The sequence below is a fragment of the Centroberyx gerrardi genome, chromosome 10 (assembly GCF_048128805.1).
Source record: "Centroberyx gerrardi isolate f3 chromosome 10, fCenGer3.hap1.cur.20231027, whole genome shotgun sequence".
Lineage (NCBI taxonomy): Eukaryota > Metazoa > Chordata > Actinopteri > Beryciformes > Berycidae > Centroberyx > Centroberyx gerrardi.
Genome location: NC_136006.1, coordinates 8590046 through 8602779, shown reverse-complemented (window position 1 = coordinate 8602779; position 12734 = coordinate 8590046). Strand labels below are relative to the sequence as shown.

The following is a 12734-nucleotide window of genomic DNA, read 5'->3' as shown; positions in this document are numbered from 1 at the left end:
GTAACAACTGTAACTTAATCTATACATGCTATTAATCCAATACTGCCTCTCCATATTTCCCATCAATACAATCTACATAACGTGTATTCAAAGTGTCACCAGGTATAACTCTGCAGTTGTTTACATTCTATTTTAAGGCTTCACTGTTTTTAATATATATTCCTTGTTTTATCACTTATTTTGTCTTCTATTCACGTGCTTTCTTTTTCCATGCTGAATCCTATCACTAATGCTGCTGCAGCGACCTAATTTCCCCACTGGGATCAATAAAGTTTCATCTTATTGTCAAAAAGAAGCAAGAAGTCAATTATCTCTCCCAGAAGGCTTCACTCTGCTCTTCTGCAGCTTGTCTTATTTAGCCCAATATCCTCAGATGTTTGTTGAATAAGAGTTTTTTTTTCTTGTGCTAGCTGCTCACTCCATACAGATTAGACTCTATATTGAAATATTGGCTAATATAGCACTGCTCTCCCTTTTGCCACCCAAGCCTCAGCTGTCCCAAATCCTTCTTTAACCTACAGTATGTGTCACTTTTATACCCATTTCCCACTTTAGCCTAATAGCTGAAATCTGTAAAATATCATAACTTCTACCCAGTTTCCCCTGGTCAGTTTATTTCATGAGATGAGATTCTTCTATTTTTTTTAAACTCAGTGTATGGAGAGAGAGTTAGAAGGAATAGACAAACATAATATCTGGGTTGTGACATTATCCCTAAGCTTGGGTCATAGGTCATATAAGAATAAGGGCAGAAAAGTTGGGAGAATCATGATTAGAACTAAAAAGTCACAGCTAAATAACATTTGACAGTGAAAGTTACTCCGAGATGCTGAATTTATGTCAAAACATACATCAAAATGATATTATATCTATGTATTTATGTTATTATTTATGTATTTGTGCTATTATTCAACAAGTTAGTCATGTTGAAATCAAGCCTCTGTTCAAAGAGAGAGAAACAGAGACAGTTGCAGTGGCACATGTGTGTGTTGCAACTTAATTAAAACATCAGCAACGTTCAGTAAATGTAATAAATCTTTACTGCATGCTCCTGTAGTCTTAGATAATGTTCACTGGTGTGCAGTCACTTTAAACAGATCATGTATCATCATTTTTTAGGTTGTCAAAAAGTTACAACAACTCTCTCTCAGACCAATCCATTTTAGTTAAATATGTCAAAATAAAAAATTAAAAAATTAGCATAGGCCTGTTGCTAAAACTTTATATTATGTAAATTTCTTTAGTGGTGATGAGAAATGTTTCAGAGTCTGAATCATTTTGTTCACCACAAGTTCAATAAATGTACGATAATTTGTCTTAGTGACACTGGTGCAGAGACATGTAGCCTAAACGACTTAAAGCCCCTGCATGAAGAATATTTACCTCAATATATCATCCTCAAATTAATTTTGATAGCACAGTGTAATGGCGGTAGAAAAATGAGACCATCGGCATTAAAATTGGTTTATTCTCTGTGTTGCTTTCTGTGTGTTTGCTCTGCGTCCCCGGGTACGAGTCCCTGCGAAATGTGCAGGATTGATTTACGGCACAAAGGAGGAGCCTCAACCAAAACAAGAAGTGGATTTCCTTCACTCTACTTGTTTGTAGGTGAACAAATTCCTAAACAAGTCCAGATGCTGTCCAGTCACACAGCGCCTAGCTAGGTGTGCAGCATCAAATGTTGCTGTAATTTAAACTACTACAGTCCTGGAATAATCAGGATAAGGTGTCACACAGATTAACCACTGTAGTTGCAAACACACACATTGCAAGGCGAGTGAGCATCACTCACTACGAGGTGAGAGAGCGTCGTTTCCTTAGTACTGGACAAACTGAATAAATTCCACATCTGTTACGCAAAGCTGCTTTGCTAGCTAAATCTAGCTGTTAATGAAATATTCGCCAGCAAAATATCTGTTTTTTTGGTCACACATAGATTAGTCACTGCAGCAAAGCTTAGCGAGACTGTAACACCGGGCGAGCGAGCATCCCTTAATATGAAGTGAGAGACCGCCGTTTTGATTGACCTGGATTTGGTTCCTGATGAACGTGGAAAAATAACTCGCCTCCTTACACAAGTTTCACATTACCTCTTCTGTATGTTTGTCTTCTCTTCTGGTAGCAGCTTTAAAGAGTCTCACAGCACACACTGACACAAATGGCACAAAGGCCACAGGAGCTTTCACGCAGCGCAAAGGTAACTAACTCCGCTAATGTCAGATTTAGATGAAAATTGTTTGTAATAGGATGTGGGTGGAGGGAAAAGGGGAAGACAGGGATGAGTCAACCAGAGTTTATCGCGGGACACCCGAGGCTCTGCTTTTCACAAACAAACCATAAAACAAGACTTAAAACAACATGAGCCTGAAGAAAAACCGCAGCCAGTTAGATGCATCATAAGTTGGAGGTAAACAGAAAAGGCGCGCTGCGGTACACTTCAGCATGTGGCACAAGAATCTGTCGCAAAAGGCGCGGCGATAAGGTTCTGTGGAGTGAAGCGTTTTTAAAAAGGCTTTTGAAAAACTAATAACACTGTCTGTGACACTTGGGGAAAAAATCGGTTGGATACTCTTTCACAAATTCAAAAGATGGATTAGCCTTTTCAGAAGTGAACAGTGTGGGCTAATATTTAATATAGGGTTGAAACCTGGGTCTGCAGTTTCTGGTCAACTCTGCCTCATGACTGTGCTCCCCGCCGCCGAGCCCTGACACCATATCAACCTGTTCTTTCCAGACTCCAAACTAATTTGTACTGTATATGCCCGACTACACCTGCCAGCACACTGCTGCATGAAGAGTAAGAGGATTTTCAGTTCAGAACAAAACCGAGATGAGAGCGAACCGCTGATCTGCAACAAAGGAAGATGGCCTTATACTTTGTCATTGTTTACTAGTCTCAAGACAAAGGATGTTTCTAGTTTTTTGCTATGTCACGTTTTCTTCTTTCCGTCTACTTTTTAATGTTTCCTGCAGAGTCTTAAAGATAAACCTTTTTAATTAGTGGACGAAATTCGTCAAAAGCTGCATCAAGGAGTTGTTTGTGTCTTACTGTGTTAATCAGCTTAATTCAAACTTGGATAATTACACATTAAGACGCACTTAAATGTTATGAATTCCTATTTAATTAGAACTTGAAATCAGCTAATGGTCATTTAAATTGCGTTTTGGGCATTTAGCTGATGTTCTAATCTGTAGCAATTTACAACAACTGCAACTGACGAGTTTCATTTCAAACTGAGATATCCAGCAATTGAAAAAAATGAAGACCTTTCTCTCCCCTCTTCTCTCATTACAGGCATCTATTAAAGCCATGAGTCATCTTAAGACCTTCGATCACTTGACAGTTCTGTTTTTAGAACAAAAATTCTCCAAAGTGGATATAAAGCATTTTGGAATGAAGCCCTTTCAACTGCAGCATTGGTTAAAATTCCTACATTGACAGTATAATGTTGTTTTTTTTTTAAATAGAATAGAAAGAAATGCCTTTTGCTTTTTGTCACTCATCGGCAGTGGGTGCAGCACTGCAGTTAAGTCGCCATCCCACACTTTAGCATAGCAGTGTGTACCAGCTGCAGCTATTCTGTATGACAGTTTCTGAACAAGAGTGCCACAGTGTGATAACATAACTGATGGCACACTGGGAGACATTATGCACGGAGCGTTTTAAAACAGCAGTACTAATCGAGGAAGACTAAACTCCTACTGAAAAAAAGAAGGCCTCATGCATACAGTATGTGCCCAGGATCCTAAGAGAAGAAGTAAGGTTCTGAAATACACTAAATTCATAATTCCAAGAACAGACTTTTTTTTTGTCTTTGGAAGAGGGTCATGAGGCACGCCTTGTTGAATCAGTACCTATACATCAAAGGGAAGCCATTATGTCAAGGGGAATAAGACTCCGGGGCTAAACCATTTACTCAGACAGCACAAGGTTACACGAACCTTTTCCACAGAGGTTGTTTGTTTACCCAATTTGCAGTTAAGTCCATTATCTGAAAGTTAGAAAGTAGCTCTAAAATTTTCTATATAGCCGCTCGCTTCCATTTGGCCTCATGAACTGACCTTCACAAACCTGTCAGAGAGACACTGTCCTGTAACTGAGAGGTCACAGATTCAATCCTCGCAGCAGGACATGTGTTGGTCAACAGTCATGTGCCACAGTGACGCAAGTGTCCATGAGCAAGACACTGAACTCATATATCGCTGTTGTTCTGTGAAAACCCTGTAACTCCAATCTTGGTGATTTTCATGTTTTAACTCCAATTGAAGGATTCAATACTCCTCTATACCCTTTCAAGCCCCATTGGATAAACTCAAAAATGCATGGTGGTTAAGCTGAAAACAAAGCTTTCTTTTCAGTTCCTGAAAAGTCGACATTTTGGAGATACAAAGTTTTCACTTGACAGCGACGATATGCAAATTGTTCTGAATAAATTGCATTTTGGGCATTTAGCTGATGTTCTAATCTGCAGCAATTTACAACAATTGCAACTGAGGAGTTTCATTCCAAAATGAGATATCCAGCAGTTGAAAAAATTAAGACCTTTCTCTCTCCTCTCCTCTCTCATTATGGGCATCCATTAAAGCTATGAGTCATTTTAAGACCTTCGATCACAAGACAGTTCTGTTTTTTAGGAACAAAAATGCTCCAAAGTGAATATAATGTTTTTTTTGGAACGAAGCACTTCAACTGTAGCATTGGTTAAAATTCCTACATGAGAAAACAAAGCTATTTCTTAGTTCCTGAAAAGTCAACATTTTGGAGATACAAGGTTTTCTCTGGACAGCGACGATATGCAAGTTGTTCTGGATAAAAGAGTCAGCTAAATGGCTGAAATGTAAATTCTGAATGTAAATCTGATAACATAGCAGGGAAACAAGAGGTATGAGGAGGAGAACAGGTCAAACCAGGCAGAGTTTATCATGTCATTTTTGGAGGAGAGTTTTGAACGGAAGAAGAAGACTCAACCCTCCTTTTAAACAACCGATCTATAAGCAACTAGAAAACAGTCAGAGAGCGCAAACCTCCACCAACGCCGAGAAACTCTCCAACTTGCTGTTACACCCAAAGACTTCATTCCTACCTATCACTAAAATTTTAAGTTAAATTAATTTCTTTCCTCTGCAGACACACCCTCAGGCTCTGGAATCGAGTCTCTATCATTTCATAGTTAAGGCTCGGTGTGAGTCTCAACGAATCAGCTGCAGCGTCAGAGCAACTTCCTACCTCACTTCCTGTTTTCACACAGTCTCAGAAAATATCGTGAAGTGAGCACAAACTCTGAAATGCAGATTATATGTTGTAGACATGAATTATGTGAAGATTACATTCCTCCACCACAAATTGGATTAAGTGACAAAATGACAACTTGGACACGCCATTTTCACATGTTCGTCATGCAAAAATATTAGCTAATGATTAAGGTTAGGCAAGTAAAACAACTTTGGTTTTAAGGTTAGGTTTAAGGGTTAAGCAACTAAAAATTTGGTTAAGGTTAGGTTTTGGTCATGATTACATAAGAATACTTTCGCTAAAAGGTAAAACTTCACTCACAGTAGAAAATGTCTTTGCATGAGTTGGGAATTGAAGTCAGGTCATCGGAGTTGAAAGCCAATGTTTACGCCCATCCACCACCCCGATCACAACACTCATATTTTCTACCACACTTGTTCAATATCAAACTACTGCCTGTTTCTAGTCGTGTCTCCTTCAAGTAATTCTTGTTGTGGTGGGAAAACGTATTTTTCACTCTTCTCGTGCACAAAGCATGTATTTGCATTTTAAGACATTGTGCTTATTCCTCGAATTTCAGGAGACCGGGCTTGTTTTTACAGACTTGATGGGTCTGGCCCACAATCTAGAGCAGACTGTTCAGTATACTGCATTTAGACTAATTTCCACTCTTATTCTGTCAAAATCTTTTACAATTAATCACGCCACACTGTATATACTGTAGTAAACTGAGAAAAAGCAAGTACCACAGATTATTTATCAATTTGACCTACATGTGCTTACCTATAATTTTGTGTAGTAGTTGCCCTATATAAGACTTTGGAAGCTTTTAATTATCTAGGGAAGTTTTGCAGGGCGAGCATGCTCTTTTTTAGCACAAATGTGAATGATGAATGGGGGCGGCATGGCGGCCTAGCGCTCGTCATAACCAAATGTTTACAGGTTCAATCCCATTGAGCAAGACACTAAGTCTAAATTTATGCCAGTCTAAGCCTTAGACTGGTCTTAGATTCTCAAGTTAGATTAGTCTAATTTAGACTGTTGCATAAAAATTAAGACTGACTTATTTTGAGGTAAGAAAGTTAGCCCCTCCCCCCTGGCTAAGCTTGGTTTAAGAACTTTGTTGCTATGGCAACAAGTTGGCCTAACTGTCAGAGTGAGAAGTTTAAAATACTGTAGCTGTTTCCTACAAGATGGCAAATCTTTGTTTTTTGGAAAGAGGCTGGAAAAGAGAGAGGGAGACTTTAGAGACAGAACCCATTAGAGAACTAAAACAATCGTGAACACTGACTGACAAACTTACTGCAGTTATTTCATCTGGTATCCAGACTTTTTTTTTTAAATCATCTGACTACACTGGCAGATAATTTTACCGGTTTCAACAAATTTGACTTTTTTTTTTCAGGATAATGTAACTTGTTTCAGGACATTTACTTGGTAAAAGTGAAATTGTCTTGGAGAAAGTTTCTTGTTTCAAGATTTTCTTCATTGTTTTATGATGATTTCTTGAAAGAAGTCATATTGGCATGTCTCAAGTGAAATTTATTGAAACCAGCAAGATTATCTGCCAGTGCAGTGAGATAATTTGACAAAAAATATCACAAAACTAGAAGGGCACTCAGAGAGCGCAGACCTCCGCCAAGGTTCGTGCTATTATTGCTTGTTCGTGAGTCGGATCCGCTCCGAAATTTAATGGGTTCTTCCTTGGCCCATGCTACACCCTTCCACGAAGTTTCATGAAAATCGGGCCAGTAGTTTTTCCGTAATCCTGCTAACAGACAAACAAACAACAAACAAACGGCACCGAAAACATAACCTCCTTGGCGGAGGTAATGAGCTTGATAGTTGCTGCTCACTCACTGTAAATCGCTCTGGAAAAAGAGAGTCAGTGACTTGCCTAAACATGTGAACTGCCCCGTGTAACGACAGTCAAGGCTGTGTCCGACCCCGTCTGGTGTCCCATGTGTGACGCCCATGTTCAGATCCAATATGTTGCAGTGGAACCCAGTGGGTGACGGGTTTCTGAGTAGTACGGAGGTCAGAGGAGGTGAGTTCAGAAATTTGACAGGACCAGATGGCCTGAGACCTCGTATGCCTAAACGTTTCCCTTGGCCGGAGCAGGGGAAATTCTCCTTTGGCTGCTGTTATGGAGTTTTTCTCCCCCCCTCACCCCGGTTTCCTGCCTTTATGTGGACTCTCCGAACATTTCAAGATTTTAGAAATAATTTATCTGAAGATGCCTGAGCTCTTCCTCGACATGAATTTGTATTATGTGAATTTCGTAACCCTCTGGCCCTCGAAGCCTGTGAAAACCCCATTGTATGATTTCAAAAATACATGGATGCCATTAAAGAAAGTAGCTAAGCATTATTCATTCCTGAAAGATTTTTTGCACATACACTACCAGTCAAAAGTTTGGACACAACTGACTGAATGACTATGCTTCTCATTCTCTTAAAGCCATTTTGATCTAAAGGCTTATGCTTAAATGCTTGAAATTACTTTTTTAGACAAATATAAATAGTGAAGTTGATGCTATGTATGAATTTCTTTCCAAAGCCTTTGCCTTTCCATCAAGGCAAAGGGTGGCTACTTTAAAGAATCTAAAATATAAGATAGTTTTGATTTGTTTAACACTTTTTTGGTCACTGCATAATTCCATTTGTGTAATTTCATAGTTTTGATGTCTTTACTGTTATTCTAAAATGTGAAAAATAGTAAAAAATAAAGAAAAATGTGGTGTGTCCAAACTTCTGACTGGTGGTGAACATGATTTTCATCCGACAGCATCGTTGCCCAGTAGCGGGTCGCTTTCCAATATGATAAAACCTGATATCAATCCAATACTCATGACATGCTGCTCAGTCATTTGGGTAGTTGTTCATTTTGAAGTTAATGAAAAAATATTGCTTGTAGTTGTAGCAGAGTTGGAAAAGTCAGTTGGACTCGCTGTCCTCTGTAGCGCGTCCATCTATCATGCTGGCAAGTACAGGACTGGAGTCTGGAGTGGAAATTCAAATCCCTTGTTAGCATAAAATGACACCTGGAGCTTTCTGATGCTTATAACAGCCACTGCAATTTATTCAACTAAGAGGAACCGAAAGCCAGCGTCCTTACTGTTGTGTAAGTATTGAAATAGTTTATTTTTTTCTTTCTGCTTTTACATAAAACAAAGAATACCGGTCATATACAATTCTTAATTCATACAGCTAACGTGACCGTCACACAAGAACATCACTGTTATTGGGTTCTGCAAAAAAAAAAAAAAAAGAACATTTAAAAGGGGAATTACTGTAATAGTGAGTAACAATATGTGCAAGAATGGTCAATTACACAATTATCTGTGCTGAGTACAAATACAGGGCATTAATACATAAGAGTAAATGCTAGAAAAATACAATACTCTTGCGAGAGTGACACTCTTCATCATATCAAAACAAACAGCCCATGCTCCATCTACCCGTATCGATACAGCAGACCTGATCCCTGATCCATTAACACCTTGTCTCACCTGTATACGCTACATATTTCATTTATTACATGTGTGTGTGTGTGTGTTGCTATTGCCATAAACACCACTGCAAACTTACAAACATTACGTTCGACAAATAGATGTAGCAAGTGAGCGAAGATCAAAGAAGAGGTAAATCAGACCCGAACGATATGATATAATGATATTGTGCAACATTACAGTGCTTCGCAGTACATCAATGTTAAACTGTAAACTAGTACTTCAAAAGAATATGGCTATAGTTATCATGACAAATCTGATATGTAGATTCGGTTGCATTCATTTCCTGTATACTGTGATTAGCTGAGTGTTTGGCAATATATTTTGGCAAATATCTACAGGTGAGAGGCAGGGAAGCGACAAAGGTGGGAGAGGAAAACATCTCAAAGCAGCTAAGACTGTCAAATATGTCGGGATGCATTCATAACACCAACAACATTACTATAAAGAACACAGCGTACGTAATAGAGAGAGAAGCTGAGCAGCCATGGTGCAATATCTTACAGGTAAATGTACAGACAAAAAGTGGCACGAGAAAAATATTGAGTTCAGGTAATAAACCGTTAAAGTGAAATCTATCGTATTCAACGGTTGTACATAGTTAAGGTCGAAGTCGAAGTTGAACCATATTCATTATATCCACAGCATCTATCAAGTTTATCAGAGACAACAAATGGTATTTTTCCCTGAGCTAGCACAGCAATGTCCACAATGTGCCTAGATGATACATAACTAAGGTTACATGCAACATACTCACTGGTTTAACTTGATGTCATAACTGTGGAATATGTCAAAACAATGTATATACTGTGTGAAGAGTTTCATTCAGAAATTAGACATCCGCCATTTTAAAAATGTGGCACCTACCTCTTCAAAATGATCGCTATGGATTATTTTTTTTTAAGACATTTGCTTACAAAACAGTGACATATCAGATGATCTGTTATATTTTTTATAAATACTGAGCAATGCAATTCCAAATGGATACACAGAGTTTTGTAATGAAACCCTTCATTTGATGGACATCAGCTTGCATCTTCATTTCTCCTGTCAGAATAAGCCTGAGGGCGGTTGCATGCAAGTTCTTATTATTAACATTGTGACAACAAATAAATTAAAGTTTAACAAATCAGTGCACACTTCCAAGAAAATTACTGAATCAGTAATAGGGCTAATGAATAGCAATCAGTGGCTAGTGCTGTACAGTAGATATTTTCAGGATGACAATCCTAGTTTGTAATCTTGGCTTTATAAGGTTCCACCTGATATTTTGGATTATATATAAATATTCTAGCTCTATAATTAGGTCTTCACATGAACTTTCACTTATTAAAATGTTTATTTAAGTTGGTAGAAAATAGAATAGAGGCTTTGCAGTTGTGTCACAAATTTGGCAACTACATCTGCAGCCATCATGGAGGTCCACTGGAGAATTTGCTGTATGCAAAGAATTACTAAATATATAACAACCAGGCTAGAAAAAGAGAGATACCTGAAAAAGATTGTTGTGGTGGGGCTGTAGGTCAGTTCAGTAAAGTTATAAGTAAAAGTGAATAGTCTGATAATTTGTTTCCAAATGTAGGTTTACTGTGGCACAGGAAACTGTCTTGTTTTTAGCGCTAGCCTCTTCTCCAAAACACTCTGAGTTGAAACTTAAGAGTCAGCTCAGTTAACCTGAACTAACAACTGATTTTTTCACTTTTTTTTACATATCAAACCAACTGATGTTTATGTTAGCATGCAACTACTACTACCACTAGTTTCTACAAAGCTTGTGTACAAATCAGGTGTGTTTACCGTGATGTTTGGCTAACAAGCTAACATTATCTAAACACAAAATCAGTCAGATTTGTCAGTGGCGAAATGATCAGTTCCCAGTCAAACAGAACAGCAACAACAGAAATAAACCACATCTAGTGAATTCTGTTGAGATGGCCGAGTTGTACGTTTAGAAATCCAGTCAGCTGCTCACAGCCACTGATGCCAAAGAGATGTGTTCCTCCAATATGGCCTCCAGAGGGTGCGTTACGTCACCTGAAAGCCCTCTACATGCTCAAAACCCACACTGAGCGCAGATGGAACCTTACAAGTCCAAGCTCACGAGTCGTCCAGTCCTGGGTGTTTCATCCTGGTACACAGACGCAGCGTCCAAACCCGGGGATTTGGGGACCGTCCCTGTGTGTGAGAACAATAATCCAACTGATTGCTTGCTTCCTCGCTTCAGATCGACTCATTCAGCTCATAATCAGCTCTGGAATAGAAGATGGGGAACAGAGTGAGATTCTGCAACACTGTGCCATGAAAACAAATCTGAACAGTTTTGTTCCAAAGTGAAATATCCGCCATTGTTAGAAATTGATATGACACAAAATTAAAACAAATGAAAGTGTTTTTTGAAAGGCATTAGGTGACAAAATGATAACACTTTTACAGGCTGGATTTTCTCTGTTTTAGAGCTGTTGAAAAGGTGAATTTCAGGTACGATTTCCCCCCCCCAAAATGGTTAAATAGCATATTGGAAAACAACTCTCGCATCCAATTCCATCGATTTATACAAAGTAAAGTCAACAACTCTTTCCACCAACTGCTCAATACCTCAAATTACAGTTTGCGATGACTTCAATAACATGAAAGCGGTAAATCAGCCTATAGGGGTTTTAGCCATATGGGCAAATGGAAGGAACAATTTGTGATTTGATTACGCTGGGCAGAGATGATATTTGTACGCACCTGCTGCCCTGCATGTTGATGTGCAGCAACAGGACTTTCCCACACACTTCAGCCATTTTACTAAAGCTGACATGAGGTTTGAACCACTGTAGCTGCTATGAAGCCCTTTTTTCCAGGTGCTGTGAATGTGTTATAAGGTCATATAGAGTGTTACAAATTTGTATAATTTGTATATTGTATTTGTATATTACTCTGAAGATTTAGGTATTCAAAAATCAACAGACCCAAAGGCAACATCGAACTTTTATGTGTATGAGTGTGTGTGTGTGTGTGTGTGTGTGTGTGTGTGTGTTGGTGGGATGAGGGAGAGGGGGGAGGGGGGAGGGGGGGTCAAGAAAGATGTATACAGAAAAGTTTAGTTTACTTTAAGTGTAGTTATGTGTTCTGAAGCAAAGTGCATTGTTTTTCAGTGTGAAAATATTAAATTATTGCACTTTCCTTACAGCCTCGTTTACAACTACAATTTACAATTTCCCATTTGGCAGATGCTTTTATCCAAAGCGACGTACACATGAGATTTTAATACAACACAAGCAAGGACCTAGTCAGGAGAGAACAACGAGAGTAAGTGCCATAAAGCTAAGTTCTGGTCCAACAGGACATAGGTGCTACGAGGCAGTGCATAGAGGCAATGCATAGAGTGCATAGAGTGCATAGTGGCAGATAAAGATTTTATTATTTTTTTTATAGCTACCAGTAACAAAAGTAAAAGTTACAGCTACGGCATTGAAAGGCGAAATTTGAATATGCTTTGCATTGCTAATGAATGCAGATCCTGCATTAATCTTGATCTCTAGTGAATAAAGAGTTGAGCCGCTGAGAAAGTATGAAGCGTTGGCCGTACTCGATCTTACCTTTCAGTACGCAAAGATGTTTTACGACAACAACAAAGGTGTTGAAGAGAAAATCATTTGTGTTCATCTAGAAAACTGCTGCAAGTTACAGAAAATGATTCTTGAAGATACTTTAAGATACGGAATTTGAAAATATTGGGTGTGAACATGTGAGGATTATGTATTTCGATGCGGTTTTGATGCCATCAGACGAGTCATTTGCCTGCTTAAGTACCAGATGGGTGGGATTCACAACACAGAGCAATACAATAAGTGCCACAAAGTTTAGACAAGCACAAGTAAGTATTTGAAATTCAATGTATGCTTTTTTGGGATTTAAAACTTCTTTGACACTATCTGAATTGTCCTGACGCAGTAAACCCCACCCATCTGGTACTTGAAGCGGGATAAAACAAGCACTAAGAAT

General features: G+C 38.6%; 1 protein-coding gene across 2 annotated transcripts in view; it reads right to left on the bottom strand.

Moving 5' to 3' along the window:
- Positions 1 to 8350: 8350 nt before the first annotated feature.
- LOC139926539 (nck-associated protein 5-like) overlaps positions 8351 to 12734 on the bottom strand; it is a 68478-nt gene continuing 64094 nt past the window's right edge. For both annotated transcript variants that reach the window (XM_071918289.2, XM_078286108.1), the window contains exon 14: positions 8351 to 10995. In XM_071918289.2, coding sequence (XP_071774390.2) covers positions 10994 to 10995 — 2 coding nt within the window. In that variant the 3' untranslated portion in view covers positions 8351 to 10993. The remainder of the gene's footprint in view (positions 10996 to 12734) is intronic.